The sequence below is a fragment of the Podarcis liolepis genome (genome assembly GCF_965112155.1).
Source record: "Podarcis liolepis genome assembly, chromosome: 8".
Taxonomy (NCBI): domain Eukaryota; kingdom Metazoa; phylum Chordata; class Lepidosauria; order Squamata; family Lacertidae; genus Podarcis; species Podarcis liolepis.
Window position 1 is genome coordinate 38,966,091 of NC_139560.1, and position 27,417 is coordinate 38,993,507.

Sequence of the window (27,417 nt, forward strand, 5' to 3'; positions counted from 1 at the left end):
TAGAGAAAAGGGAGCAGACAAGACCAGTCAGAGGAATTCAGAGGCTCATATGTGCCAGCTGATTTGTTTTCTCTATGATGCCTACATATAGTTGCAGAGATTACTATTTTAAAACAAAATATTTGATTATACAATTCCAGAAACAATTGAAAAGCTAAAGGATGGTGTTGTATGTATACGTACACTATAAAGCAGATTGTAAGCAGGTGAAAAGCACATTTATTAGGTACTCAGAAGGAAATCCTGATACCAATCAACTTATCTCACATAAAGGAGGAATTTTTAAAAAACAGATTATGGAACTATTATACAGTCAACATTTTATTATTTTATTTGTACTGTGACTAGCTGCGTATTAATATAAAATAGTGACAATACAGTTTTGTGTATTGAGTTCTTTTAACAGTTGCCTCCAACCTAAGCATTCATGAGCTGTAGTATTTTAGCAAGCGCTCATCTGTTGGTTTCAGAATTTTCTTTTCTGGCATGTTTACCACCCAACCTGGAGCAAGGCCAAAGAAAATCTGTCTGGGGTCCTTGCGTGTGCTCAGCATTTGGAAGAGTTCATCTTTTGTAATATCTGGTAAGACATAACCATATTTCTTGGAAAGCTCTAGTCTTGCTTCTGAAATCTTCGATGGATCAGCCAGGTAGCCACGATTACTAGGATCTGTATAGTAACGGACAAGATTTTCAGGAGGAAGCATTCGCTTTGGAATAGGCTTGCCTTGTAGGAAAAAGGGCACTGGCTTGCAAAGAATACCTATGTGCAAAATAATGGAACAAAAAAATACAGTATTAGCTACTCTGGCATTTGTGATTTCATTGCCGAAAGGTAGGTGTGGTATGAACATTGTGTTCTTTAGCTTACATCCTGCTGCTGAGTGAGGAATAGGGCCTTCTCTGTGGTGGCTCCCCATCTATGCAACACCCTTCCCTTGAAGGTAAGACTGACACAGTCATAGGATTCTAAGTGGATTTTAAGCACTGGCTGAAGACCTACCTCTTCCTTCTAGGCCTTTGGAGAGGAGACCAGCTACAAATTGATAGATGTTGTCAGCTCCTCTGATTATATGGTTATAAATTGGATTGAAATTATTGATTGAATGTTAATGTTGTTTGACTGTAAACCTCCCTAGGTCATAACTGATGGAGGGTGGTTTAGAAATAAATATTTTATTTTTTAAAGTGCCCCAAACCATATACACCTGCTATACCTCTAGTGGGGAAATCTCTTAGGAATGACATTCAAAATTCAGAATTAATCTGGAAAAGGTGCCGCTTAACTTATTTGGGCCTATTAGGTTTACACAACAACAGATTTCTGTATTGAATTCATCTATAGCAATTAGAGGATATGACGTCAAGCACAGAGAATATGAAGTCTGTTCCCTTTATTTTCCATAGGGAAACTGGCCAAACTGCCTGGATGACGGTGAACACACTGAAGCAGAATCCAGACAAGGCTGAGTTACTGGTGGCAAATGGGCCACTTGATCTGGATATGGGGAAATATGCCTGTGCTGGACAAGGAATCACACTCCTCTCCATAGCTTGCAAGTACTTCTATTGCCAAAGCAAGAGTTTTAAACAGGGGTGGATTGTTCTCCAGCACTGGCTGACAAATCTACTGCACCCATTTGTGATAAAATGGGTTTAGCCCCTGTCTTATGTGCCCTATTAATGTCTCAAGTAGTTTACCACATTGTGCTGTACATGGAACAGCCTTCGAAAACATTTTTAATTTTAATGAAATGCAGACGGCTGGACCAGACCACAGAGTTCATAAAGCACTAATCTGGGATGACCTTAATTGGCTATCCATTTGTTTCTGGTCTAAATTTGGATTATTATTTTTTAATCTTTAAAGCCATAAACAGTCCAGGGTACTGTAATGCCTTCTCTATATATTAACATCAAAAGCAATGTTTACCTAAAGTTAACATTGCTTTTGATGCTAATATATAGAGAATTACATTACCTAATGTCCTCAGAGGTGACATTTGACAGGGCTGAGGAAGATCTTGTTCCCCAACCCTGCTAATAGCTTAAGTAGCTGCCTACATAGAACTTGTCTTCACATAAAGCAATAAATCTACAGGACTGAAAGGGCAAAAAGTGCAGTAGGCAAGACCTTTTTGCAGTAGTTACTTTTCCTATAGCAAAAGGAAAGCACAGGAAGGGAAGCACCTGGAATTCTATTATGGAGGCACAATAGACTAAATCCAGGAGTTCATTTGAATGAGGAATGGTCTCTGATTTGCAGGCAATCAAAACACATAAAGTGAAAGGTTGATGGGGGGGAGGAGCAATAGAGACCCTTGTGCAATTTTAACACCAGTTTATTTAAAGACATGCTGTTGAGGAAAGCATGCAGTGCCAGTGCCAGGTTTAGGAAGGGTCTATGGGCAAGATGTGCTCAGTCAGCCCACCTTGTAAGCTAACATATCTGTGTTGCTTACAAGCCACCTATAACAACCATTTCCAGACAGATAACTGCTGGCCATTCATTTGCCCTCTTTTTGGGCTCAGCCTGCATGACTGTTCAGAGGGCAAGAAAAGTACTGCTCCCTCCTCATCTTGTTCCAGCTGCTGCTCACTCAAGCAGCAAGAGAAAGGCGATAGAGCAGCAGGGGCAGGGGGATCCATGTCTTCTGAATGAGCTCCCTAGCAAGATGCAGGCCTAAGAATGCCAACCTTTTACATCAGCCCAGCTAAAATGGCAGGTGAAATTCTGGTCATAAGCTCATTTCTGAGTTTTGTTGTTGCTGGAAAATGCAAGGGTTGCCCTCAAGAACCATCTAAAAGACTAGCTGTATATGCTGATAAAGAGCTGCGATGAAAATAAACACTGAAACAGAAAATACTGAACACTTGGACAGACAGAGGCAGTGAGAATTCTTACCCACACTCCTTGGATCATAGAAGGCTGTAGTAATAACGCCACCATTTTTTTCAATAGCAGCAATGGCGAGTTCAGATGCTATCTGCACTTCAATATTAATTTTTGCTGCAAATGTATCAGCACCCTACAAGTTCACATGAAGAGTGGTTAGGTCACATAAAGATCAACAGGCTCATATTATTCAGCTATCATGCTCTATAATGTGCAGCAAAGAACTGAAAACCTTTTATGGGTCTCAGATGTTCAAGTGCATGGAATATAACATAATTTTCATTACTCTTCATCAAAAGAGAGAGAGCAAAGGATACCTTATATTGGTATCCAAACCAGTGTAACTCAAACAAAGAAATTTTCCAATCCCTTCTTCCACTTTGTATCCCTTCAAAAATCCTCTCCTGAGAGTTGGGGATTTGTCTTGAGAAACATGGGGTAGGCTCTAAGCTGCTATTTTGTGGAGCCTAGTTGAAAATATGAAATAGCAATCCTGCTGCACTCAAGATTGATGCTCAGTAGGGTTCACCACTTCCTTTCATAATTAGAATCACAGAAATTATTTAGCATTTGCCATTACAACAGAATGTAGAATTTCATCAAAAACATCTCCATATAAAAAAGACTGAAAACCTATTCGCTTTGAACTATTCATGCCAGCAAGTCAAGCTGACAGGATGCAATATTTGTTTTCACAGAAGTAGCTGTAAGACTAGAAAAAAATCATTTGGCTGCTTTCTTCTGCTATTTAAAAGTAGACTCCTTTGACATACAACAAACAGATTTTGAAATTCTCTGGAGTTTCAAAAGCAGATTGCTTTTGCTTTGCAAATCCAAAATGCCATATGGCCCAGGAATGAGTTACATCTTTGGACTCTGAATTTATTTTTATAATGTTCACCCACTTTGCTACATTCATCTCTGGAATCTATGTTACATTTAAAAAACTTGTGTGCAAGACCTGACGACACCAAGAATTTTGATCAAACATCTACTCACCAAACTAGGATTTAACTTTCATCTGTTTTTCCATGCTTTCCATTGTTAAAATAATCTGATTTAAGAATGTGTCTTACCCAGCAAAACAAAACCAAGCAATCTGATAATGTATACTGCTCTCTAGTGGAGTGATACCTACTTGTCTTCATCTATTAAAACAAAAACAAAAAAACAGAGCATGTCCAAAACTAAATGGCTTAAAATATCATGCATTACAGACCTACCTCCTCCACAAGTTGGATACCATAATCTCTTTTGTGTTGCTGTATTGTTACACCTCTGGCATTTACCAGCTGCGTGAGGTCTATTGGTTGTGTGGGGTCAACTCTACCTAAGTCAATCAGGTACTGTAGCCTTTTGAGAGTGAGAGGCGGATACTGGCGCCTGAGGCTGTACAAACAAAGGAAAACTGTTTTAGAGTTTCAGAACTAATGAGAATATACTAAGCACAAAATGCACTGCAAAGCTCCTCCTATGAAAGTCTCACCGCAGTGAGTGAAATCTGCTCTACTACTGGATTAAGTGCAAAGGGTGCAACCCAAGATATCCATCACAGGGAGGTTGCTGGACTACAGCACCTTTAATCCCACACTACTGAGAATCCGACAACTTCTGGGAAGTACCAGGTTCCCTATCCCAATCGTACCTGGAAAGCAATCCCACTGAATTTTATCATTGTTGTGTTTTTTTAAAAATAAAAAAACATATTGGTTGCAATGAGGCATGAGAGAAGGGCCGCTTGAACTGGGGTGGAGAGATTCTCACTCCATACACACTATCTCTTGCATGAACAAGATAGGTTTTCCGGACCATGGATGGTCTCCGCACATGTCAAATATTCACATACTGTCATAGAAATTTGGCTTCTTGTTCCTTCCTTAGAATAGGATTCCAATCTACTTTTATCATGTTGCTGATAGCATTATTAGCAGTGTTCCTTGACTCTAGCTGCAAAAGATTAAGCTGTGCACCAACTGATTTCACTTCTGTACACAACCAAGTACAGTGCCAGATTAAAACTGAGTAGGGTTCTGCTGTTGAGTGCAATGCACAACCTCATCACCTGTTATGACTGGCGCATCAAGACACCCCCTACTTCTATCTAGGCACCTCAGGTCTGATTTGGGATTTGAGAATGGTGGAACAAATAGTAATTTGAATCAAAAGAGCATTTTGCTAATCCTCTTTCCTCTGTGAGAGGCTGGAAAAATAAATCATTAGTTTCTTTTTCATTTCTCAACAATTTAGGTGAAGAAATGAAAAATCTCATCTTTGTTCTGCCTTACCTTCTTAAATATATGCATGTGTTTTAAACAGCAGCGCTTTTAGGTTTTTCTACATGTCTGCATGTAGTGATACTGTACCATGGTTTACTTTAAAAAGACACCCCCCAAAAATGAAAAATACACTGGGCTACATCCAAGTATGTTATACTCAGAGTAGACTCATGAAATTAATGGACCTAAAATAGTGCTGTGTATTGATTTTGAAAGCTGCTCCAGCTACTAACAATGCCCCCAATCTGTGTCCTTCAACTACACCAGTCTGGAGATGGTGCAGCAAAAATAATTTAAATTACCTCCTGCCCCCACCTTCTGTCTTCACTGTCACAACTGGAGGGCTCTGGATGCAGCAGTCCACCCCACTGTTCCCAGCTAGGAGTTTGGATTGTGCTTTCAATAAATTTTGACTACAGACATTTTAAAAAGAAAATGATCATGGAAGCAAACTTACTGGTGACCTTTATTGTAGCCATATTTTGGAATAACTAGATAAAATGGAGTTTGGCCTCCTTCAAAGCCTAATCGAGGACGAGTTCCTCTTTTCCATTGGCTTCTGTGAGTTGTTTTCCTCCATTGAGACTTTTCACGCCGACTCTTTTCCTAAAGGAAATAGCCAAACATCAGTTTGTTACATAACACATATTCAGTTTATTTGTGAAAGAATAGTTCTGTGACACAGGTACCCCCCTTAAAAAAAATATCATAGAAGATTGTACAATCTTGTGCACACATACTTGGAAAAAAATCCCCAATGAATACAGTGATACTTAATACTGAGTAAGCATGTATAGGAAATGAGGTCTGACTTTTCGGAACACACCACAAAATAAAACCCCATTAATTTGCATAATCCACAGCAAGGTGAGTGGTGTAGAAAAGTGAGTAGGAAAGAGGCAGAGGTATGGAAGCTGTCAGATAATAGTCTAAAAATAAATTCCACAACTTGTAATGGGTTCCCTGCTACATACAGAAAAAATGACTAACGGTTATTCCACAAATCATGCTTCCTACTGGAAAAGCTCCAGCCATTGCAGCAAAAAGTCCCATGGCATTAAGACAAACTAGCATATTGTGGCATAAGATTTCGTGAGCAAGAGATTATTTCCATCTTTTGGTGTCAGCTTACTTTTAAAGTATATTGTTCCTTGCACGTACAGACTAATTCAATTCATTTCTACTATTATTTATATAAAACGTGAAGCAATTGGAATAGAGAATTTTGCATCATGAATGCAGCATGCATTCTAACTGCTTTACTCTCCCATAAGTGACACACCATACATTTAAAGCACGCCCACCCCCTGAATCCTGGGAAGTGTAGTTTACCCCTCAGAGCTACAATTCCTATCAACCTTAACAAATTACAGCTCCTAGGATATGTGTGTGCTTTAAAAGTATAGTGTTTACGTAGCCTAGTGTTCCAGTATTTTTAGAATATGTGAATTGGACAGAATAGGGTAACAATGCTAAAAAACTATGACTGAAATATATGGGCATTAGACACTGCTCACAACTTTTTAAATATCAGTGTTTGTGTGTATATATACATATACCTGTAAGATTTGTAATTACATATGCCTCAGATGAAGCACGCTCATTCCTAGTAAATATCATGCACTATAAACTGAGCAGACTTTATGATGCCACAGGATTCTAGGTAAAATATTGTGTACTGTACTCAGATGCAATATGACTGGGTCCAGTAAAAACATGCACACAGGCATCCTTTTGTCACCACCATGTGCAGAAAATGAAGTCACACAAGGGGGTCACTTACGGGAAATAAGCTAAACGTGCCCCTCCTTTCTTCTGGGTCCCTTTAGAGACACCAGTGACCCTATCAAAAAAAGGGCAGGCGGCACTGAATAAGGGAGGGGAGGCAGGGAAAATCGCTTAGCAGCGCAGAGGCCGCCTAACGCTGCAGCGTCAGGCGAGGCAGCCGTGGAGACAAGGCCTCCCTCCTCACCCGCCAGCTTCCAACTCACCCGACTCCGGGCGCCATCGTTCGGCCGTAGATTGGCGAGGCTGACCCTGGGCAAGGTCCGCAGCAGCTCCAAGGCCTTGGCGCGGCCCCCTCCGCCTCCTCCAGCCCGCGCTGCCATCGCTCCCCCGGCGCGAGCGAAGGGCAGTGAATGAAGGAGAGAGGAAGCGGCGGCGCGGCGGGAGGAGGGAGAGCCCACGAGAGAGAACCAATCAGCAGGCTCTGCGCCGGCGCAGAAACACCATCAACCCCATGCTGTAGCTGTAGAGAAAATAAATAATAGAGAGGCACCTCTCCCAGTTCCTCGTTTTGTCTTCGTATCTCGCCCACCCTGTGGAACGCCCTCCCATCAGATGTCAAAGAAATAAACAAGTAACTGAACTTTAGAAGACATCTGAAGGCAGCCCTGTTTAGGGAAGTTTTTAATGACTGATGTTTTAATGTATTTTAATCCTTTATTTATTTATATTATTATTATTATTATCCATTGTTTTGAGAGAGGGGAAGCACAACGTGTCTGAATTCAATGGAATGGGCATCACATCTCAGTTTGAAAGACAACGGTTCCAGACTTCGCTTCTGTTGCAGGCGGAAGCACGCTGACACCGCTGCCAGATCACAGCTGCGCTGCATTTGGATTTTTACATTTACTATATTCTGTGAACCGCCCTGAGACCCCCCGGGTATAGGGCGGTATATAAATTAAACAACAACAATAATAATACATTGTCTCCTGCAGAACAGCTGTCACTATCATTTATTTCATTTCTGAACTGCAAGTGGTTCTAGGGTGGAGTACATTAAATATAAAACAAAGCTAACCATTCCAGTGAAAACAGCAATGCAATTCCAATAAAAAATGAAAATAGAAAGTCAGTCATACCTCCATACTACAAAATCAGTAGCCTCAGCTGAAATCCTTCCTAATGTCTACCCAGATGTAACCCCGCTGGGCTTTCTCCCAGGTAAACAGGGGCGGGGGGGGGGGTAGAATTACAGCCTTACTGCGTCAAGAAACCACATCATTAAAAGCCTGGATGAAGAAATAAGTCTAGCTAGCAGCAAAAAAGCCAGCCAACGTTGGTGTCAGCTGGATTTCAAGAGGTGGGTGGCATTTCAGAGCTCCACTGCTGTGAAGCCCCTTTCACCAGATGCAGAAAGGTACAATCTCACTCAGATGGTTTTATACCACTTTAACAGTCCTGAAGAGTAAGTTTACACCTGAAATGTTATTAATCCCATTTCTCTGTAGATGGGAAAGTATTCACTTATTTCAAAATGACACAAACCAACCTTGCTCATTCTGCTGATTGGGCCCTGGATTTGTGCCACAAAGCTTTGCCCCGAGTGCTGGGCACTAGCAAGCCCACCCAGAAGCAAGACAGAACTAAAGAACTTGTGCTCTTATTTTGTGTATGGGAGGGCCCCCCGGAAAATCTTTGTATTTGCGTGTTTCTAAACATTAAAAACAGCCCTACAGTATGCCCTGTGGATGTGAGCTTAATCTGTAATGTAAAAGATTTCCCAGGTTTATTTTGATGCCATTTAGATGACTGCATACCAGCCTTACCATCTGTACATGTTAAGTGTCTTGGAAGAAGCACTCTGCTTGGTAAATGTTTTTAATATTTTCATTGAAGTTTGTAAAAAAATAAAAATAAAGTTCTGCAGTGCAAATTCCAATACAAATGCAGCTCCCTGTCTATTTATATGCTGCTCTTGAAAAACTTTACCGAGGCAGTTTTAAAACCTCTGAAATTACTCTTACATAAAGACCAGAGTTTTAAAAAGCAGGAATCCAGGCTGTGTCCGGGCTGTTCCTTTTGTTGGTAGGACGGCAATATTCTGGATTTCAATGGCAGATTAAAGCTAAGACTTTTGGTTATGTTTTTCTGTACCTCTTTTATCTCTGAAGCTTTTTTGGTTTGCCTTTTCCATTTTCTTTACGGCCACTCTACAGCAGGTGCGGGGAAACCTGGGGGGAGGACGGGGGACGGGGACCTGACGGTAAACCTCCAGAAGTTGCTTGGACTACAACTCCCATCATTCCTGGCTGCGGGCCACGAAGTCGAAACCCCGTTCCCCATCCTTTTGAGAGAAGAAAACAAAAAGCGGCGGCAATAACAAACCAGAAGCAGGCTGAGCAGAAGCCGTTGTGGTGCTTTTTTTAATAAAAAAACAAACCACCACCACCCGTGTGCGAATCCATCCCACAGAAACAAAGCAGGCGCTCGAGCGACCCGAAGAGGCCTTTTGGGAGCCCCCCCCCTTTTAACGGCCTCCCTCGCTTGCTGACGCCACACGCAAGAGAAAGGCACGCACGGGCGTGCGCTCGCTCGCCTCCGCTGACGTAGGAGGCGGGGAAGGCGGGCCCGGCCCAGCTTCCTCCCCGTTTTCTTCCTTCCAATCCGTTTCCCCGCCACGCCCGTTCCTCCTCCCTCCCGCGACGGTTTCTCACCGGCCTCCCCCCGCCCACCCTGCGGGTCGGAGAGTCCAGTGTATGTGCGGCAACAACATGTCTGCCCCGCTGCCAGCCATCGTCCCGGCCGCCAGAAAGGCCACCGCCGCGGTGAGTGAAGAAGGAGCGGCAGCGCCTGGCGCCTCTCGTAATGAGGGGGTGGTCTTTTTTGGGGGGGGAGAGTTGACCAGGCAGGGGCTGGCGGGGGGGGGAGGCGTCTTGGGTGTCGCACTCCTAAACTCAATGACTCTTTGGGAGGAAGCCCCGCGGAACGCAGCGCGACTTGCTTTGGAGTCGGAGGGCCCACAGCAGTGTCGTAAGCACCTCCCCCCCTTCGCCTCCTGCCCCTGGCCTGGCTTTTGGACAGGCGCCCTCGCTTGTCTCCCGTTGGGCGGTAATGCCCTTGAGCCGCACCTCAGTCGCCGCCGCCCCCTTGTAGGTAAAAGTCTTGGGTTTTGCTCGAGGTAGCAGGGCTTACTTTTTTAAGTGTGGTGAATGTTATGTACGCAGTATGAACAGACGCGCGGTTTTGACATATGGTAAAGATGCATATTCTGCAAGCAGTTCTTGCAGAAACCAAGCAGCGTTCTCTTCCCCTTCCTCCCATTTCATGGAAGAAAAACAAAATCTGGCCAAGCTCAGAATCGAATACCGCCAGGTTTCACAATATGAGCCGAACAAAGCATTGTTGCGCTTGCAAATCTTAATTAAGACCGTGCAGCCGCTTGGGTCCTTTCCTTGCCTCAGATGGTGCTAATCCAAGTTTATGAGCAAGACCCTAAGTAGTCATTTCTTGTGTTAAAATTAAAAATACTTTGCATTTCACGGCCTCGGTGTCAAATCCTGTGTGGGCAGGTGGGAAAATCGCAACTGAATGTCACGGCAATCGGATAAATTGCTGAGAAGGCTTTGGGAAGCCAGCACATGCTCTCATTTGTTGAGAGACTTGGCTGCAACAAAACATTTCATCACCTTTTGCTGTCTCTTTCAAAAGTGTTTGGAATATGAACACTTGCACCAGAATAACCAGAAGCGCGAAGTAGAGCTAAGTGAGTTATTTTAGTGTCAGTTTCCATGCAGGAGTGTCCCACCTAAGCATTTTATTTGCTTAGGTGGTGAGAATTTATAATGAATAACTTGATGAGCAGCACAAGCTACTTCTAATTAGGTTGGTGGGGCCCTATATCCCTGAGGACTCATAATAATTATAAGGAAAAGGAATATAGAAAGGCTCATCACAATGAAAGGACAAAATAAACATTCATTATAAGGAAAGAAAGGAAGAAACAAGAACAATTTATTTCAAAGACATATGAGTGGCCAGTTTGATTCTGTAGTGCTATTTTGAGGGCAGAGGTAAAAATGGAACCACCAGAGCATCAACCAGCATGCAGTTTCTTCTTGCCAAGTGGTTCTGAGCTTCCTGGCTTTGCTCCCAGCTCAGAAACTTGCTACCTAGCTCATACTACAAGGTCAAACCAGAACAGGATCACACAAACTTTAATACAGATTGGGTTTTGGTTCTCATAGGTGCTTTTGCATTGGAGGGACCACACACAGTGATCTGTGAGGTGACTGCACTGTATGTTGAACAGTTTATGTGTGCCTTGCTGCACTGGTTTTCCCCACCCCAAATTCTTTTATCTTTAAAATATGTGCAATGCAGTCCTGTGCATGATTCTTTGGAAGTCCCACCAAGTCAGAGGAACACAACACTACATTTCTTACAGTGCTATGGGCATAATCACAAGGTTGGAACTGATCAACATGGTGGTCCAGTACTCAGGATGATAGTTAGTGCATGGAGGAGCTGCCGTGCTAAGGCAGTTTTGAATGACTTGTTTACATACATGATGGATTCATTGTGAAAAAAGAAAAAGGTGAACCTCAAGCAGGTGCCCAAGGTGAATGTGGTTCACAGTTCAACTACCAAATACATTTCAACAAATGCTTTCACTGTAGACAACTGTAAATACCAATAGACAAGAATTAAACCCAGTAACCTCCAATCAAATATTGCTTATAACTTAAAGGTGCAAATAGAATACAAAATAGATGGAATTGAACCACTTCTCTGCACTCCACTGCTATGGGAATTCTAGCTTTACATACTAGCCAATTCTAGCCATATGGAATGTTTTCAAGATGGTTATTAAAAGCAGTCTTAGAACTGTCAACCAACTGTTCATATTCGTCTCCAAATACAAAAATATGTGAACCAGCTGTGAGTTTATGCTTGTCAAAGAAGCCTTACTGTATAGATGACTTCTGGTGTTTGAGAACAACAGTTATATCCTTCTTCTGTCCTTATCACATGAGCTCCCTTTATTTACATGTGGAGTCAAGATTTAATGGAAGTATGTGGGTAGTTGCTGAAGAGTTAGGTGCATTCTCACTGTAGATAGCTTTGTACCATGTAATATTTTTTAAAAATAAATGGTCTAATTAATGTGCTGTTAACTTCTAGGTCATATTTCTTCATGGATTAGGAGATACTGGGTAAGTGAAATATTTAGCTTGCAATATGATCTTAGCCTTTAAAAATGCAGCTTGCTACTTACAAGAGAATATGCTATGTGTTGAATTCTCACCGCAGCCAAATCTACATCATCTCCACTCATGACAGCTTATGTCATACTGGCTTATGTGCATGCAGTGCTCAACCTCCATATGTTAATACCATTACTTCTGAACAGGATTACTACATCCTGGGATTTTTCAGACTAGTTTTATTACTTTTTTAAAAATTTCTGCATTTTACTTCCCTTGCACATGCCACATGGAACAACAGTATAGCATTGTTAGTATTATCAGTGGGAGTGGCCTTAATCCTGTAGAACCGGATTGGCACCCCAATTTCCTTTCTTGCCCCACTTTTGAGCTCAGGGTGGCCAGGAGTTTTATCCTTTATTTTTCTCTCAATGACTAAACAGTCATGACTATTTGTTTATTTATTGGGCAACACTTCCCAATATGCACCTTCGTTTTTGTTCTCCTTGGGAGAGTGTAATCTCTTCATCGACCTGCGTAGGGAGAGGGAGGGTGGGAAAAGCATAGGTCTCCAGGAACAACTTGGGTGGCAGAAATAACATTCGCCCCCCTCCCAACATTGATCCTGTTGTTCCAAGGGTCCCTGGTTGGTGGCTGGGCTTCTCCCCATCACCATTCATTTTCCCCTGTTTTCCTGGCTAGGGAAGGAATCAATGTATGGTTTGGGGTGTAAAGATTCAGGTTAGAATGTGTTTAGTGGTTTAAATAGTGCCATGGAATGTAGCCTTTTAAACTTACGTGCAGGTTGTCACCTGATTTAAGTTAATGGCTGGAAATTAGTCTAGAAAAGAAAAACAGGATTCCTCTTCTAATATTTTTCTTTCACATTGTGCTTCCTTAAAGCTCCTCCCTACAGAAGTAATTATTTTATACACTTCAATTCAATGTCTATTTGTTCCAGTGGGGCTTACTGGAGCAAGTAAGTCTGCTCAGGACTGCCATCTTTGGATGCTTAGAGTTACCAAAAGTTACATATTGAAATTAATATTTAATTAACAAATGTGCAGTTGAACTGGTTGTAGCAATAATTTTTGCTTTATATTACTGTCTTTAGATTTTCAGTCTTGAAGTTGAATCCAAGTCTTCGCCTTGTAGTCAGCATAAACTGCAAAATAATACTGATCTAAACATTGAAGAATTGGAAATCTGATTAAATCAATTTTTAAAAAAAATCCTGATAGAAATGGACCCTCCTTTTAAGTTTTGGGTTTTATGTACAAAAAAAGAGGGTGGCTAAATTATGACATAAGTAATGACTTTAGATAGGTATATTTAAATGAACTGGAAGATTTTAAATGACGAGCTTTTTTGTTTTTTGTTTTGTCTGTATTTTAATAGGCATGGGTGGGCAGAAGCATTTGCAGGAATCAGAAGCCCACACATAAAGTATATTTGCCCACATGCGTAAGTATATTAATCCTTTTTGGTTACTGTTCTTCCCCCAACCCCATTTTCAAAATTAGATGGCAATTACATGTTTTGTAACAGACAGCCTGAAGGTTTTCTTTGAGAAACAAGGAGTTGCTATACATTCAGCTTTTTGGTTCTTCTTAAAATTAAATATTCACATCTATTAAGCATATTTCCATGATTTCAGTTAATTAATTGCACACAGCATAAAGGCAGTTTTAATTCTCTGATTAATAGTTTGGTCATTTGGAGATTTTTCATGTGCCAACCACTTGCTTGTTTGATAGTAGTGAGTAGCAGTTTCCAACAAGCAAGCAGTGACAGACAATTTCCTTTCACTTGTCTGTTTTGTCTTTGAATTGTGATCCTTCCATCACACATCCAGTGTTACAGACAAGAAGGCAAATCCTTGGTTACCTGCATCTAGAATTTCTAGCTGCTTGAGATGACCAAATGGCTGCAGAAATCTGCTTGTGGGGCTCAATAGCATGCATCCAAGAGATTCCCCAGCTGTATTATTTATTTGTTTCCATATACCCCACCCTTTCTCCCAGTGGGAGCACAGAGTGGCTAACAGTATGGTGCAACAATAAGAAATACAAGGTAGCAGGGAAATGCAGGCGCCTAGAGGCTTCCTTCTGAAACATTTTTAGGTTTTATCATTACAGGGGCTCTGGATTACATTAGAATTTCCTCTCCTTTGGAATATCCTTAAATAACTTGAGGCATTGTACAGGTTGTGGTGCAGAGTGCAGCATGACACTTTAGAGAGAGACTGAAGAAATAGTGAGGTAATTTAGGTGTGAGCCTGAAAAAACCATGCTTTGATCATTCTCAGGTACACAAAAATGAATTTCAAAGAGAACATGAGCTATAAATAAAGTCATTAAGCTTATGACTTAAAGTGATAGAATCTTCAATATCCCACATTCAGTCCATGCTTTGCCATGTATCTTATAAGTATGTACGGTTTTTTTATTATAGGACACTGATTCCCAAATGGTGGCTTGGGACCACCTGGGAAGTACCACTTGACAGAACTGCAAAACAAGGAGTATGACTTCAATGAAGGGGTGGGGCTGAAGGTGGGTCCCAAACACACAAAATCTTCATGGTGAATCCTAAGTTATGTATTATACTGCCTTGTCCAAGTAAGCCAACCAAGATAAAATATTTCAGGAATGGAAAAAAGCCCTTTATGCCCAAGTCTTGGATAAAAATGCTCAGTATTAGTCTTATTTAGGAACTGGCAGGTTGAAAAGGTAGGAAAGAATAGGTCCATAACATGTATTTTATTTCATGACAGAAGGAACACAGGAAAACAGAATGTGTGAAATACCAGGAAATAATCTATTGGCTTCCAGTGGGTCAGTGAGCACAGGTGGAGAAATGTACATGATTCACATAGCATTCACATAGCACTAATTGTGATGGGACACCATATTTGTTGACCAAGACATGACAGGTATTTGAGCAGGGGTAAGAGGGTCAGAAAATTTCATTTCCTGTCTTGGCCAGTTACAAAGTTTCTCTCTAAGGAGATCTGCCTATTGTGATATGATCTTATCAGGAGTTAGTGATGGTACCTTTTACATATTACATAAACACATGAAAATGATTGTTTTCAATGTTTTTGCTAATTAAAAAAAAATTTCTCCCCAATTTCCAGGCCAGTTATGCCAGTTTCTTTAAACATGAACATGGCTATGCCTTCTTGGTAAGTAGTGGATTTGCAATAGTTTGCAATCATTTTTTTTTAGGTTTGTTGCATTCTCTGTCCCTGAACATACAATGTTATTTATTCCAAATGGAGGAATATTGAAGGAGACAGAGGAGAGGAGATTGATTTTGGTCGCTACATAGTAAACTGAGGAAGGGATATGGATGCAATAAAAACTGATTGAACCTATAGTCACCTTAATTTCACATAATGTATGATATAATGCACCATGGTCACAGTTGTGTCTTTTCTGTGGACTGCAGCTCATAAAGAGGAAGAGACCTATGTTTAGTGTAGCACAGGCATCCCCAACTTGCGGCCCTCCAGATGTTTTGGCCTATAACTCCCATGAACCCTAGCTAACAGGACCAGTGGTCAGGGATGATTGGAATTGTAGTCCAAAACATTTGGAGGGTCGAAGGTTGGGGATGCCTGGAGCACATAGTCAGACATATTGCTGCCCATTATGCCAGTGTTTCCTTTCATTCACATGAATTTGGGTACTGACACATGGCCTTGTTCAGAGTTTGCTTTGTATTCCTCCTGTATAGCACATGTTGCTGTTTAGTTTCAATCATAAATGTGCCTTTTATGCCTATCATAAAGACACAGTAACCTTCTCTGGTTTGGATCTGATCTGTGGTTTGTTTCAACGCTCATGTTCATGTTAAGAGTTGCCTACATTGGAGCTCTAAGACTTTTAAAAGCTGGATGACAGGCAGCTTTCTTCCCTACACACAGATTTAGTGGCAGAAAAGCTATATCATTTTATAATCGTTCACAAAATGCTTAAAAGCTCAGACATATTACCAGAAAAAGTGACCAGTATAGCTAACCCTACCTTTTGCTTGCCTCTCCCTTCTTCAACTCCGTCCATCAAACTGTTTCCTCAAATTCTTGATCTCCATCCTGCATTCATTTAGCCACAATTCTTTGCAGTCACTGTTGTTTCTCCCCAACAATCCCTTCCTGCCAGAAGCATTCAGCTTTGATCCCTAAGACCCTGTGTAAGGTTTTCTATGCCTGTTCATTTGTCCTCTTCTTTCCTTGGCTGTCTTTCATGCCTGTACATACTCTGGCTATTTCCCCCTCAGGTTTCTGTATCTCAATCTACTGTTGACTATGTCACCTAACCTTTAAGCTTGCTACACCATAGTCTCCTAAAACCTTTGCTCACTCAGTTTATTTGTCTTGATGATACAACTTCTGCTGTTCCTGTAGCTGAGTGGTAGTTCAAGTGCTGTTGGTGCCTAACTCCCATCACCTCTAGCCAGCATCACAAATGATCAGGAATGATGGCAGTTGTAGTTCATAAACATCTGCAGCAACACATTGACTAAACCTGCCATAGCCCATGTAAGCTTTTAGTTCTTGTCCAGCTGCTGCCTTGCTTGCTTTCCTTGGAAGAGGCTGTTTCTCAAGTCCTCATCTGACCTATGACAGTTCAGCACTTAGATTATCTGTAAGAGTTTAGAAACATAGACTTTCAGTACCAAAGGTTTTGTCACCCTTTTTATATTACAGCATAAAGAAAAAGGCTTTATTCTGCTAATACTATGGATTGCATTTTTTAATCACTTCCTGATTGTGCAATAATAAATAAATTTTATATATATATATATATATAGCCAGGTAGTGCTTTAAAACCTTTCTCACTAAATTTATCTACATTGTTTCATTTAAGGTTTGATATCATTGGCCTCGCTCCAGATTCACAGGAAGATGAAGCTGGGATTAAGCAAGCATCAGAGAATGGTATGTTCTATCTATAACAATGTTATGCTCACTGCATGAGCAGAGCTTTTTTGATCAGACCCATCTAGTCCAGCATCCTGTTCTCTCAGCTGCCAGCCAGATGCCTTTGGGAAACCCATAAGCAGGACATGAGCGCAACAGTGGTTTCTTTTCTTGTGCTTCTGAGCAACTGGTATTTAACTACATCTTCATGGGCAGCTTGCTATGTTTCTGTGTTGTACGGTGAGAAATGGAGCCAATTTTTTAGTGCATGGCACAAAAGCTATGTGTATGGTCACCCTGCACATTTTGGGCCTTCCCAGAATTCAGTCCTCTGAGGAAAAATGGGCCCCTATTCCTATTCTGATCCAAACCACAGAATGACTACAATCTTAATAGAATGGGTGTTGCCACATTGTGGCATTGTAGTCAGGACAGGGGCTGTATCCCATTATGTCACTCAAGTTTTTGAATACTATTCCTATTTCTCACCTCTCTTCATTCTCCCCTTTTCTACTTGCAATTGCATCATTTATGTTGCAGACAAATAGGTAGGATTCAGACAAATAGCTTAAAGTACAGTCATACCTCGGGTTGAAGTAGCTTCAGGTTAAGTATTTTCGGGTTGCGCTCTGCAGTGACTGAGTGCGTTACTTCCGGGTTTCGCCACTCGCGCATGCGCAGACGCTCAAAATGACGCAGGTTGCGTTTGTTTCAGGATGCGAACAGGGCTCCGGAATGGATCCTGTTCACATCCAGAGGTACCACTAATCTGAACTTGAGAAGAAACCCTAACAAGGTGGTTTTGATTACTTCTTTGCTCCCACAACTAACCAAAGTAGAATGGGAGATTTCTGCAACCTCCAATGCACTCCACCTAGTCATAATCAAATCCTATTACATGATCTGTATTTGGGGCTCAATTCTTATGCAGTTTTGTTTTGATCAACTGCGCTTACTATATATTTTATTTGTATTAATATATATAGTTCACTGCTTTGGGAGCCTTGGGTTAAAAATTGGTATATACTGTACAGGTAAGCAGACAAAGTGGAAAGGCATGGGAAAATGGCTCACCCTCTTGAAGGTGTCTTGGACCATAACTTTAGGGTAGATGGAGTCATATTTGTCACCTAAGAAACAGTAGAATTTCACTGAGTGCTAGGAGTGTATTATGGGCTGTCCCGTGAATTCACTGGGTGAAATAGCGGAAGAACGTTGCCTCAGGAGAGTGAGGAAAATTCTCAGGGATGATTCACACCCTGGCCGGCACTTTCTTGATCTCCTGCCCTCAGGCAGAAGATAGAGAAGCATGATTAGTCGCACCAACAGGGTAAAGAACAGCTTCTATCCATGGGCTGTTAGGCTGCTGAATGAAAAGATAACAACAGGGCAACTGACTTTCGGGTTTGGTGGGTGTGCGTCAGTAAACGAGGGGAATTAAGACTAAGAGAGCTGAGTGGGGGGTGCCCGTGTGATCTTACTGTATACAAGTTGTACAAGAAACAATAAAGTATTTCAATTTAAACCTTTGCCTGTTTTACCTCATCCTGAGGTAGTCTTTTAGGTGAGGCTTTATATGCCTAGCAAGAGAGAAGATTCTGATCTCATTATCTGTAGCCATGCCTGTGGCTGGATAATTGGATAAATGTCTCATCTTTACCTGTTGGCCCCACAGTGGCTCTCTCCATGACAGTCAATTGTCTACTTTTTTGTGATGACCATTAACAGTTAGCTTTTTATGGTTGCAGTGAAAGCACTTATTGAGCAAGAAGTAAGGAATGGAATACCCTCAAACCGAATAATTTTGGGAGGATTTTCTCAGGTAAAGCCAATTACTTTTTTTTACATCTAGCACTATTTCTGTGTAAGTTGAAAGTGACTTTTATAGTATGACACACCTGCTATTATTACCGTATAACATAGAATCTAGTTTTTCCACTTAGCATTTTTTTCTGTGAACTTCAAAAGACCCACACCACATTTTTAGTGACAATTTTCTTGTGCCTATGTTCATCATAGTTGCTTAGCATTTGGCAGCATAAAGTTTTCCTGGAGCCTTTGTGGATTGGACATACCTCCTATTTACCTTTCCTCAAAGCTCAGGTTGAGCAGCAATTTTCAAACTCATAAAATATGCTAAAAATAAAAGTTAGTTCCATATGTTCTTGGCACTGATAGTTCTACCTGAAATATACCTTGCAGACCTTTTAGAGAATGTTCTGATCTTGGCATGGACTCTGATACAGGAATGCACAAATCTGTGGAGCAACCACTGAAGAATATATGTCAATCATTTTTACTTGGCTTGTTAATGTTATAATTTCTAGGTTAACAGCATGAGGTACAGGAGATGAAGTGGTCCCTTGGAGCTCAAGCTATCATAAAGGACTAATATGCTTAATTAAGTATGGATCTTGCGCATGGGAGTTAGTATGGTTGCGTTTGCTGTACAGCAGAGACTGCCTAGAGCAAGCTGTAACAAAGACAGATTTGCTATTTTTAAAATACAATTTTACAAAAAATAGTTTCACAGACCCCTTTGTACCTCCTCAGTAGTGTCCCAAAACCCAGCCACTTTGCTCATTTTTATCCAAATGAAAGGAAAGGAGTTGGGCCACCTGAACTACAACATCCTTCCAGGTCCTTGTAGAAGTGCCCATAGGAAAACAAATGTTTTACAATCAGCCCAAGGATTGGAAGTGAAAGATTCAAATACAGCACACACTTGAAGAGAGTTGGGGTAGTGGGAGAACATAGTGCCTCAAGGAGGTCTGCCTTGTGTTTTGAGAACCATTAATGTAAAGATCTATGAGCTTATGATTCTAGTATATAAAAATGCAGATGTGCTGTTTGACCAGTTTCTAAATGTTGGTAAGGAAGCCTAGCTGAAATTGCAGCATTTTCAGTGTGCATATTTTAATATGTAATTGCAGTAATGAGTGCTCTTTTGGTTTCACTAGGGAGGAGCTTTATCGCTGTACACAGCTCTCACAACAAATCAGAAGCTGGGGGGTATTGTAGCACTCAGCTGTTGGCTTCCGCTGCGGACCTCATTTCCACAGGTAGTGTACTGCTGTTCTAAAATTCAAAAGAACTGAGGTTGGTTATATTCAAAAAGCTTTCCATTTATATTTCTGCATTCAGTTCTCATGACAGAGAGGCATAATTATCACAGTCAGTGATAAAGGCAGCTTACAGCAAGTTAAAGAGCATTCTGTTTGGTCCATTTCTCTTCTTAGATCTTGACTAACTATAGAAAAATATAAACAGTATTTCATGAACCCAGGAACTTAAAACAGGTTTCATGCATTTCTAAAGAAGGCATTGTGATATCAGCTGGATGTTTCTTCAGGACCTTTCACTAGAACAGCACATGAAAAGGCCATTTTCCTTAAAGTGTTAGTATGAGAGGCTTAGCCAGTGGGGTGCCTTCCAGATTCCTTTTCCCATCCAGCCACAAAATTGACTTCATGATGCTGACCTAGCCACTGTGACTCAGACTAACCTATGTCATAGAGCAATGAGATGAAAGGGATGGTGAACTGCTCAGAGGGCTAAAATAAAAGTTGTGCATACGTTTCACCTCTTAATGTTCTAAAATATTGCCTTTTGACAGGGTCCTATCAACTGTGTCAACAGAGACATTCCCATTTTCCAGTGCCATGGGGACCGCGATCCTTTAGTTCCGCTTATGTTTGGTTCTGTCACTTCTGAGACACTAAAGACTATGTTAAATCCTGGCAACATAAGTTTTAAAACTTATTCGGGCATGATGCATAGCTCGTGTATTGAGGTAATTGTTCTGCAAAATACTGATGTCATCTGAAGTGATGTTCTGTTTCTTTGTTTTCCATTTAAGCCATACTAGTATATAAGGCCTTGAAACAATTGTAACGATATAATTTTATTTTCAAGAACTAGTTGAAAGTTATTAAACATTTTAAAAACTCATTCAATAGATACAATTGAAGGATAGGATACAACTGTAATAGACTTAACATTGTCCTGCACTTCCTCTTTCTAAGTAATATCACATTTTCAGGTATAGTGAATTGAACCAACTAAATATCCAGTATTTTGGAACATAATTCTAACTTCCTTAGCATGGAACCTGCTGGCATTATATGCAATGCAGTCATAAATCTGTACTCAGAAATAAGTCCCGGTAAGTTCAATGGGGCTCACAGGCTAGAGCAATGCTTTCCAAAATTTTCATGTTGGTGACACACTTTTTAGACATCCATCATTTTGCAACACAGTAATCAGTTTTTTACTGATTACCGGAGGGTAAACTGACCACTTCCAGCCCTGGAAGGAGCGTGGGGAGTGTTTGTGTGACACACCTACACACTGCAGCCAACACACTAACGGGTCACAACACTCAGTTTGGAAAGACTCTTCGTCCAAAACGATGCGGGTACAATGGCAGGCTGACTGTATGTGGGACTTCTTTTTTAGTACCGTAAAATGACAGTTCGTGTTTTAAGTTTGGTTGAATGGAAAAGAATCAATGCTTTCCAGGCTAAGAATGACTTTGCATTGTAAGGAATCCAGCCATATGCTTGGTTTTATTGTGTATTGATTCCTGCAATATGCGTAATTAAACCAGATCACTGTTTTTTATCCCTTAACAGGAAATGATGGATGTGAAGCAGTTTATTGACAAGCAACTACCTCCAATTGACTGAAACTATGTGATAAACCTTTTGTTAAATGCACCAGCAGCAGTTGTCACCTGTACTAAATTCTTTCTTTTCATGCAGCCATTTCTAAAGTATTTCTGTGCCTACAGTGTTAACTGTATTGCAATGAATAGATCATATAACTTTGAGAAGTAATGCTCTTACTTCACTGGCCGCTCAAACTTCACTGGCCGCAGTGTAGATGCAAGGCAGAGGAAAAGCATGTTAGAATATAATTAGGTATACTCCTCCATGCTTGATTGTTCCAAATTTAATTTGTCTCTTGATAACTGAATACCTCTTCTTTAAAATAATAGTTTAAATGAGAACGGTTTATGTTCCAGACCTGTTTTATTACTGCTTGCAAAATTGGCATTAATGTATTATACATACAATATGCAGTATGTAAAGCTGAGTAAGCATGCAGTGGTAGGATAAGTATATATTCTTAAAGATCACGTTTAATCAATATTATTGCATGAGCAAGGGAAGACTGTTGCCCAGTCTTTAATTATTCCTGCACATTGATGAAATACAGTATTATCACCTCCCTGTGTGTCAGGCTACTTTGAAAACTTAAAGCACCTGATCTCTTAAGTCAGATTCCCACTCAACTGCACTTAATATGATTTTAATATAAATCTTTAATACAATGAATTCCTAGCATAAGCTCTCCTAAAGTATTGCAAAACTTAAGCTCTCAAATCCCCTTAAGTAGTAAAATTTCTGAATTAAAAGTAAAATAATATATTTTATGAACAATTTATTGTAAATTGCTTTCTTCTGCTATAGCAAAAGCAGGAATGTGCTGTGGTACAACTACAGATGTAATAGACAAGTGGATCTAGAAAAGTCATTGGACTCATTTTTCTTTGCACACTTAGCACAACAGTGTGACTTTTTTGTTTTAAAATGTTTCAGACTTCAGGTCTTTGTCAGACTAGTATCTTTCTCACATCCCAAAGTTATGGCAAATATTTGAGAAATAAAATATTCTCCCTTGCTCAACCTGCCAAACCTTATTGCATTTTAATCTATACATATACAAATAAAATTTGAAGCTTCCTAAGTAACTTGTATAGCCAGCTTCAAAAAATTTCATGTAATGTATTCAGAAGCAGTATTGCAGATTTGGTGGTAGTGCAAATCAAATATGTAGAAAAGTTTGGACATTTCCCCTCTCTTCCGGGCCATCACTGAAGTTCCACTATTTTGCTAACTGTCTTGGCATTACACTGCTGATACATATCTTATTCTTAATGATGTTGAAATTACAGCTTCTGGGGTTTCTTCTATTATCTCTCTTCTTTATGCATATAATCCAAGCGTAGGAATACAATCCAACACAGTCATATGTGCACGAAGACAAGCATTTATTAAGTTACAGATGTTACAGTGTTCCAAGGATGTTTGTAATGTGACTGTAAGTACTTCTCCTATCTAGCTTTGTATATCACATTCCTTGAGCCTTGCTGGACTTTCTGTAGCCTCAGGGCCATCTATATACCAGCAGAATTGGGCAGTAAAGTGGTTCCTGGTCTCCACAAGTTCAGATTTCAAATGAAAGAATAGGTTTGACTGTTCTTAGCACTCTCTCTAACTTGCTGTGTGCTAGGGGAGAGTTTGAAGAACTGAAACATGCCACCTTTCCATTTGTAGAAATGGATTTCTACATTGCATACAATGCATTTCAGGAACAGCTTTACCACTTAATTCTGCTGAATAGAATTCAGCCCTTAAACAGTAGTGAATGCTTCTGTACTCAGCCTTCTTTCCAAGATATTTCAGTGCTGAGGACCTCTGCAAGAGCTGGTGTGCACAGGATTTCAATATGAAACCAGTGTGATTCTCCTGAGTGCTTGTCCTGTTTATACTGGAGAATAGTTTTCAATATAAATTATAGCTTGCAGCAGAAGGCAATCTGTCATTTTTCTGGCAATGTGTGAATTTTTTTCGGATCCTTGCTTTAACAAAAGTTGGTCTGCTAAAAAGTATTTCTAATGGAATAGATATGTTCTATTAAGCAGTAGTGAAAATAGATGTTTTGATTTACTAGACTAGATTCATGTTTTATCAACTTGTGTGAAACTACTGAAATAAAAATGGTAGTACTCCAATAAGATACACATTTAGTTCACTTTGAAATTATAGACATGTAACATTTTGTCAAATCAAAATTTGATATCCAGTATTAGATGAAATACTTAATTGCCAACTTGCTGATAAATATTAATTATATTGTATGTATATTACAGCGTAAATGCTGCATCAAAGGAAAAAACAATGGCTTCATTTTACCCTGTTAGGATGTCGCCTTTATTTTTCCCTTAAGTATTGTACAATGTCAATGCAGTGAATTGCTGAAGGAGTACAGTACTCTAACTTGTTATTCTAGATCTGTTAATTAAATGTTTGCCTTAGTGAGGTGTATTGCACTTCATTAAACTACAAAATGCATCTTTTTATAAATAGGTGCTATTGACACTCAAAATGAATATAGTTTTAAGAATGTATTGTATAGGATGTTAATAAAGCCATATGTTTAGGCTGGGATATTTTATAAACAAATTTAATTTGGCTTTCTTTTTCCCTAAGTTGTAGAAATACACAGTTAAGGTAACATCTTGATTTTATATTTGTTTATAGAAATAAGTCTTGTTGAAATGGCTTTCTTGTAATTGAAAATTGTAACCTTTCTGTTACTGTGAAATAAACTCTGGACAACCAGTACATGAACCAGTTCTTGATAGCAGAGTAAAGGCTGCAGACTTTATATATGTAAAGTAAAGCAAAAGATGGAGAAGGGAATATTTCATCTTTTAAAAGGACCTTATATTATCTTTCATTTATAAATCTCAAAGCCATTTGCAATATATATGTGTATAACCCCCCCCCCCATTGAAATCCATACAGTTAACTATCTAAATAGTAATAATTTCAGGAACAACAGCAGCAAGAATAAAAAATAAATCTTGCAGTAAGAGTCAGCAAATAAACAGAAAGATATTTTAACTGCTTGCAAAGGCACGGAATGTTTGTAGGGTGATAACTGATGCTACAATAGAGAAGTTTAATATTAAAAGCAGGTGGTCTTTCAGATATTAGGGCTTTAAACACCAATGTGAGCATCTTGAATCGCACCTGGAAATGAAGGCAACCAGTGCAACTGTTTTAGAATGGATTAAATCAGACCTAAATGGAACCTCAGCCTGCAATCTGGCTGCTGCATTTTGGACCTACTGAAGTTTCTGTGTCATCTTCACTGCACTAATACAATCTGGAAGTTGGCAGAACATGGAGTACAGTGGCCAAATAATCTCCGTCCAAAAGGAATAATAGGTGGCAAACCAGCTGGAGCTGAAAAAGGCACACCTAGTCACCAAAACCGTCTGAGCCTCTAGTGATAGTGATGAATCCAGGAACACCCCAAAGTGGCAAACCTGCTTCTCCCATCCAGGGTGGTCTGCTAAAGGCTTAGTATTTATTTTTTAAACAATTATTTTTTAAGCAATAAAAGTTTGGGTAAAATAAAAATGTCAGTTGATGTCTGTGAGTAATAATAATGTAGACTTCAGAAATAACTATTGGTAAAAATGTTCCTGCAAGTATTTTGGCCCCAGGTCATTCAGGACTTTATAAAACAAGCAGCAGCTTAAATTGGACCTTTTAAGATACTGGTGCTAAATGATCCCATTTGGCTGCCCCAAAGTTAACAACCTGACAGCTGTACTCTGCAGCAATTGCTAGGTCACCAGAGCACAGGCTACTTGTAACAAACTGTCTTGGTCTAAGAACAACTCTTATTCACTGCCCGGAAAGCCTTTGCTATGGTGTTCTGCATGCTCAGACAGCACATGCTGAACAGCATAACAAAAATTTTAACTGATAAGAAATCACTGCAGTAGTTAGAAAATGCTGCAAGGCAAGACATAAAGGTACAATATCCAGTAAATGCCGGGGGCGATATATATAAAAAATCGACTTTGAGCTGAAGAAACCTTCCCGCATCCCACACCGGCCCTCTTTTCGCTTACACGCCACCCACCCTCTGTGCTTTATACCTGGATAAGATCCCACCCCGATCAAGCACCATTAGGGCAACTCATAAGGCAAAGGATGCGTACACACCATGCAGTTTTACATCTGAAAGGTATTCCTCCGCCACACGCCCCAAAAATAAAAGCAATGGGAACTGTAGTTTCCTCCTCGCCGAGCTACAGTTCCCAGCGCCAATAGCAAACTGCAGCTCCCGAGATTCTTGGGGTGGTGTGTGCTTTAAATCTGCTTCTACGGTTCCTCCTCAGCCAGTCTCTCTTGATCCCAACTCTCTGATGGAGAAGCGACATTTTCTTCCAAGCGCAGCAGCAGCAGCCCCACAGCGTCCCTCCATTTCCGCTGGGCGGGCGCAGCTTTTGAGCTTCGGTGAAGCTCCACCTTCCCCTCCCCTCCATCGATGTTTTCGGCTTTTCCCGAGCACCGCCTGGCTCTCTTTGGCTAGGCTTGATGAGCGCAGCCTGGCGCCGCGGCTGCCGAGCTGTCGCTTCTGGGTCAGGCCGGTTTATGTGCTGTGAGCGGCCCGGGCTGTGGGTTGGCGGCTCCATCTTTGCTGGCGCCGGAGTCACTGCGGAGCAGTAACAGCAGCAGCCTAGGCAGCGTTAGGCATTCGCGGCGGCGGCGGCTGAACTTCGCTCCCCATCACCCGCGTCGTGGAGCGTAGGCGCCGCGGGCAGTCGCCATGAGCGCCGAGGATGAGATCATTCGCATCGCGAAGAAGATGGACAAGATGGTGCAGAAAAAGAACGCGGTGAGGCGATGAGCCGGGAGGGACCGAGTGCCGGTGTGTGTATGTGTGTGAGAGAACGAGAGCGAGTGAGCGGCGAGGGGGGGGGTGTTCCACCGAGCCCCTCGCGCGCTCGGCTTGAACGCCCGCTCGACCAATCAGCTGCGCCTCGCGCTCAGCTGGGCGCCCGCCTTTTTCTTTTTCTTTTCCTGAGGGGGAGAACTGAGGGGCGGCATATTTCGCGCGCGGATCCTCTTTTGCGAGGCCTCAACTGTCACCTTTCGGAATGTGGGTGGGGGAGAGGAAGGAAGCACCTCACTTCGCCCTCGTGCCAGTGTGGCAGATGGAGCCGTTCCTCAGGGGGGCTCTCTCGACTAGTGACGAGACACCGTACGTCAAAACAAGGCACTTTCACGGGCGACGTTTCCTTGGGGAGCAACCGAATCCTTGCCCTCCAAAGAACCGGCAGTCCAGGGACCCACGAAGTAAAGCCCTTGCCTGTGGTGTATTGTGGCACTGCACCGCCCCGTATTCTTGTCAAGGCTGGTAGCCATGGTATACTCGCTTAAAAATGTGGTGCAGGTTGTCAGAAGGGTGAACTTTTTCTCTTTTCACAGATCTGAGAAGAGAGGACGCAAAAATATGTTATGAGTCTCGTTTGCTTGTTGGTTCAGTCATTCATTCATACACAGTAAATTTATCATACGAGTATTTATACTCTGCTTACTCACCTGAATTCTCCAGGCAGCTTGCAGTATATTCGAAGCACAACAAAGCAGACAAGGCTACAGCAGGTCAAAGGTGTATCGGTTTCCCCTGCTTGCTCTCTGGTGTCCCATCAAATGCTGTTCTGGAACTGACTATTGAAGCAACCAGAGGTTATTCCCACACGGCCCAGGACTTACTCATAGAATCGTAGAG

General features: G+C 41.1%; 3 protein-coding genes and 1 long non-coding RNA gene across 6 annotated transcripts in view; 2 read left to right on the top strand and 2 right to left on the bottom strand.

Moving 5' to 3' along the window:
* Positions 1 to 305: 305 nt before the first annotated feature.
* On the bottom strand, positions 306 to 16,521 carry MRPL15 (mitochondrial ribosomal protein L15). Of its 2 annotated transcripts, none has more exons than XM_083518048.1 (6): positions 16,139 to 16,521; positions 7,164 to 7,420; positions 5,630 to 5,778; positions 4,120 to 4,285; positions 2,906 to 3,029; positions 306 to 763 (listed from the first exon to the last, which is right to left on the bottom strand). In XM_083518048.1, exons 2-6 carry the CDS (start codon positions 7,278 to 7,280, stop codon positions 426 to 428), a joined length of 894 nt encoding a protein of 297 aa, XP_083374174.1. In that variant the 5' UTR covers positions 7,281 to 7,420; positions 16,139 to 16,521; the 3' UTR covers positions 306 to 425. The 2 variants fall into 2 exon arrangements, with proteins under 2 accessions (XP_083374174.1, XP_083374175.1); XM_083518049.1 differs by lacking the exon at positions 16,139 to 16,521 and adding an exon at positions 9,058 to 9,470.
* On the top strand, positions 9,464 to 24,443 carry LYPLA1 (lysophospholipase 1). Its single transcript, XM_083518077.1, has 9 exons — positions 9,464 to 9,728; positions 12,085 to 12,116; positions 13,506 to 13,571; positions 15,247 to 15,294; positions 16,982 to 17,052; positions 18,783 to 18,856; positions 19,995 to 20,096; positions 20,651 to 20,827; positions 21,669 to 24,443. The coding sequence occupies exons 1-9, from the start codon at positions 9,660 to 9,662 to the stop codon at positions 21,720 to 21,722; spliced, it is 693 nt and encodes a 230-aa protein (XP_083374203.1). The 5' UTR covers positions 9,464 to 9,659; the 3' UTR covers positions 21,723 to 24,443.
* Positions 20,918 to 26,593, bottom strand: LOC310713639. The gene is made up of 2 exons (XR_014529374.1): positions 25,495 to 26,593; positions 20,918 to 25,433 (listed from the first exon to the last, which is right to left on the bottom strand). It is a non-coding gene; the product is annotated as an uncharacterized lncRNA (long non-coding RNA).
* TCEA1 (transcription elongation factor A1) overlaps positions 26,183 to 27,417 on the top strand; it is a 32,994-nt gene continuing 31,759 nt past the window's right edge. The window contains exon 1 of one of the 2 annotated variants that reach the window (XM_083518043.1): positions 26,183 to 26,520. In XM_083518043.1, the coding sequence (XP_083374169.1) occupies positions 26,452 to 26,520 (69 nt within the window). In that variant the 5' untranslated portion in view covers positions 26,183 to 26,451. The remainder of the gene's footprint in view (positions 26,521 to 27,417) is intronic. The other variant, XM_083518044.1, reaches the window with a different exon arrangement.

Excerpts from the sequence above, each read along its gene's own strand:
- LYPLA1 (XM_083518077.1), top strand. The coding sequence starts at position 9,660 with ATGTGCGGCAACAACATGTCTGCCCCGCTGCCAGCCATCGTCCCGGCC. Across the intron at positions 17,053-18,782 it reads TAAGCAAGCATCAGAGAATG|TGAAAGCACTTATTGAGCAA; the intron begins GTATGTTCTATC and ends TTATGGTTGCAG. Across the intron at positions 20,828-21,668 it reads TGCATAGCTCGTGTATTGAG|GAAATGATGGATGTGAAGCA; the intron begins GTAATTGTTCTG and ends ATCCCTTAACAG.
- MRPL15 (XM_083518048.1), bottom strand. The coding sequence starts at position 7,280 with ATGGCAGCGCGGGCTGGAGGAGGCGGAGGGGGCCGCGCCAAGGCCTTG. Across the intron at positions 5,779-7,163 it reads ACGATGGCGCCCGGAGTCGG|GAAAAGAGTCGGCGTGAAAA; the intron begins GTGAGTTGGAAG and ends TATTTCCTTTAG. Across the intron at positions 764-2,905 it reads CTATGATCCAAGGAGTGTGG|GTATTCTTTGCAAGCCAGTG; the intron begins GTAAGAATTCTC and ends TTTTGCACATAG.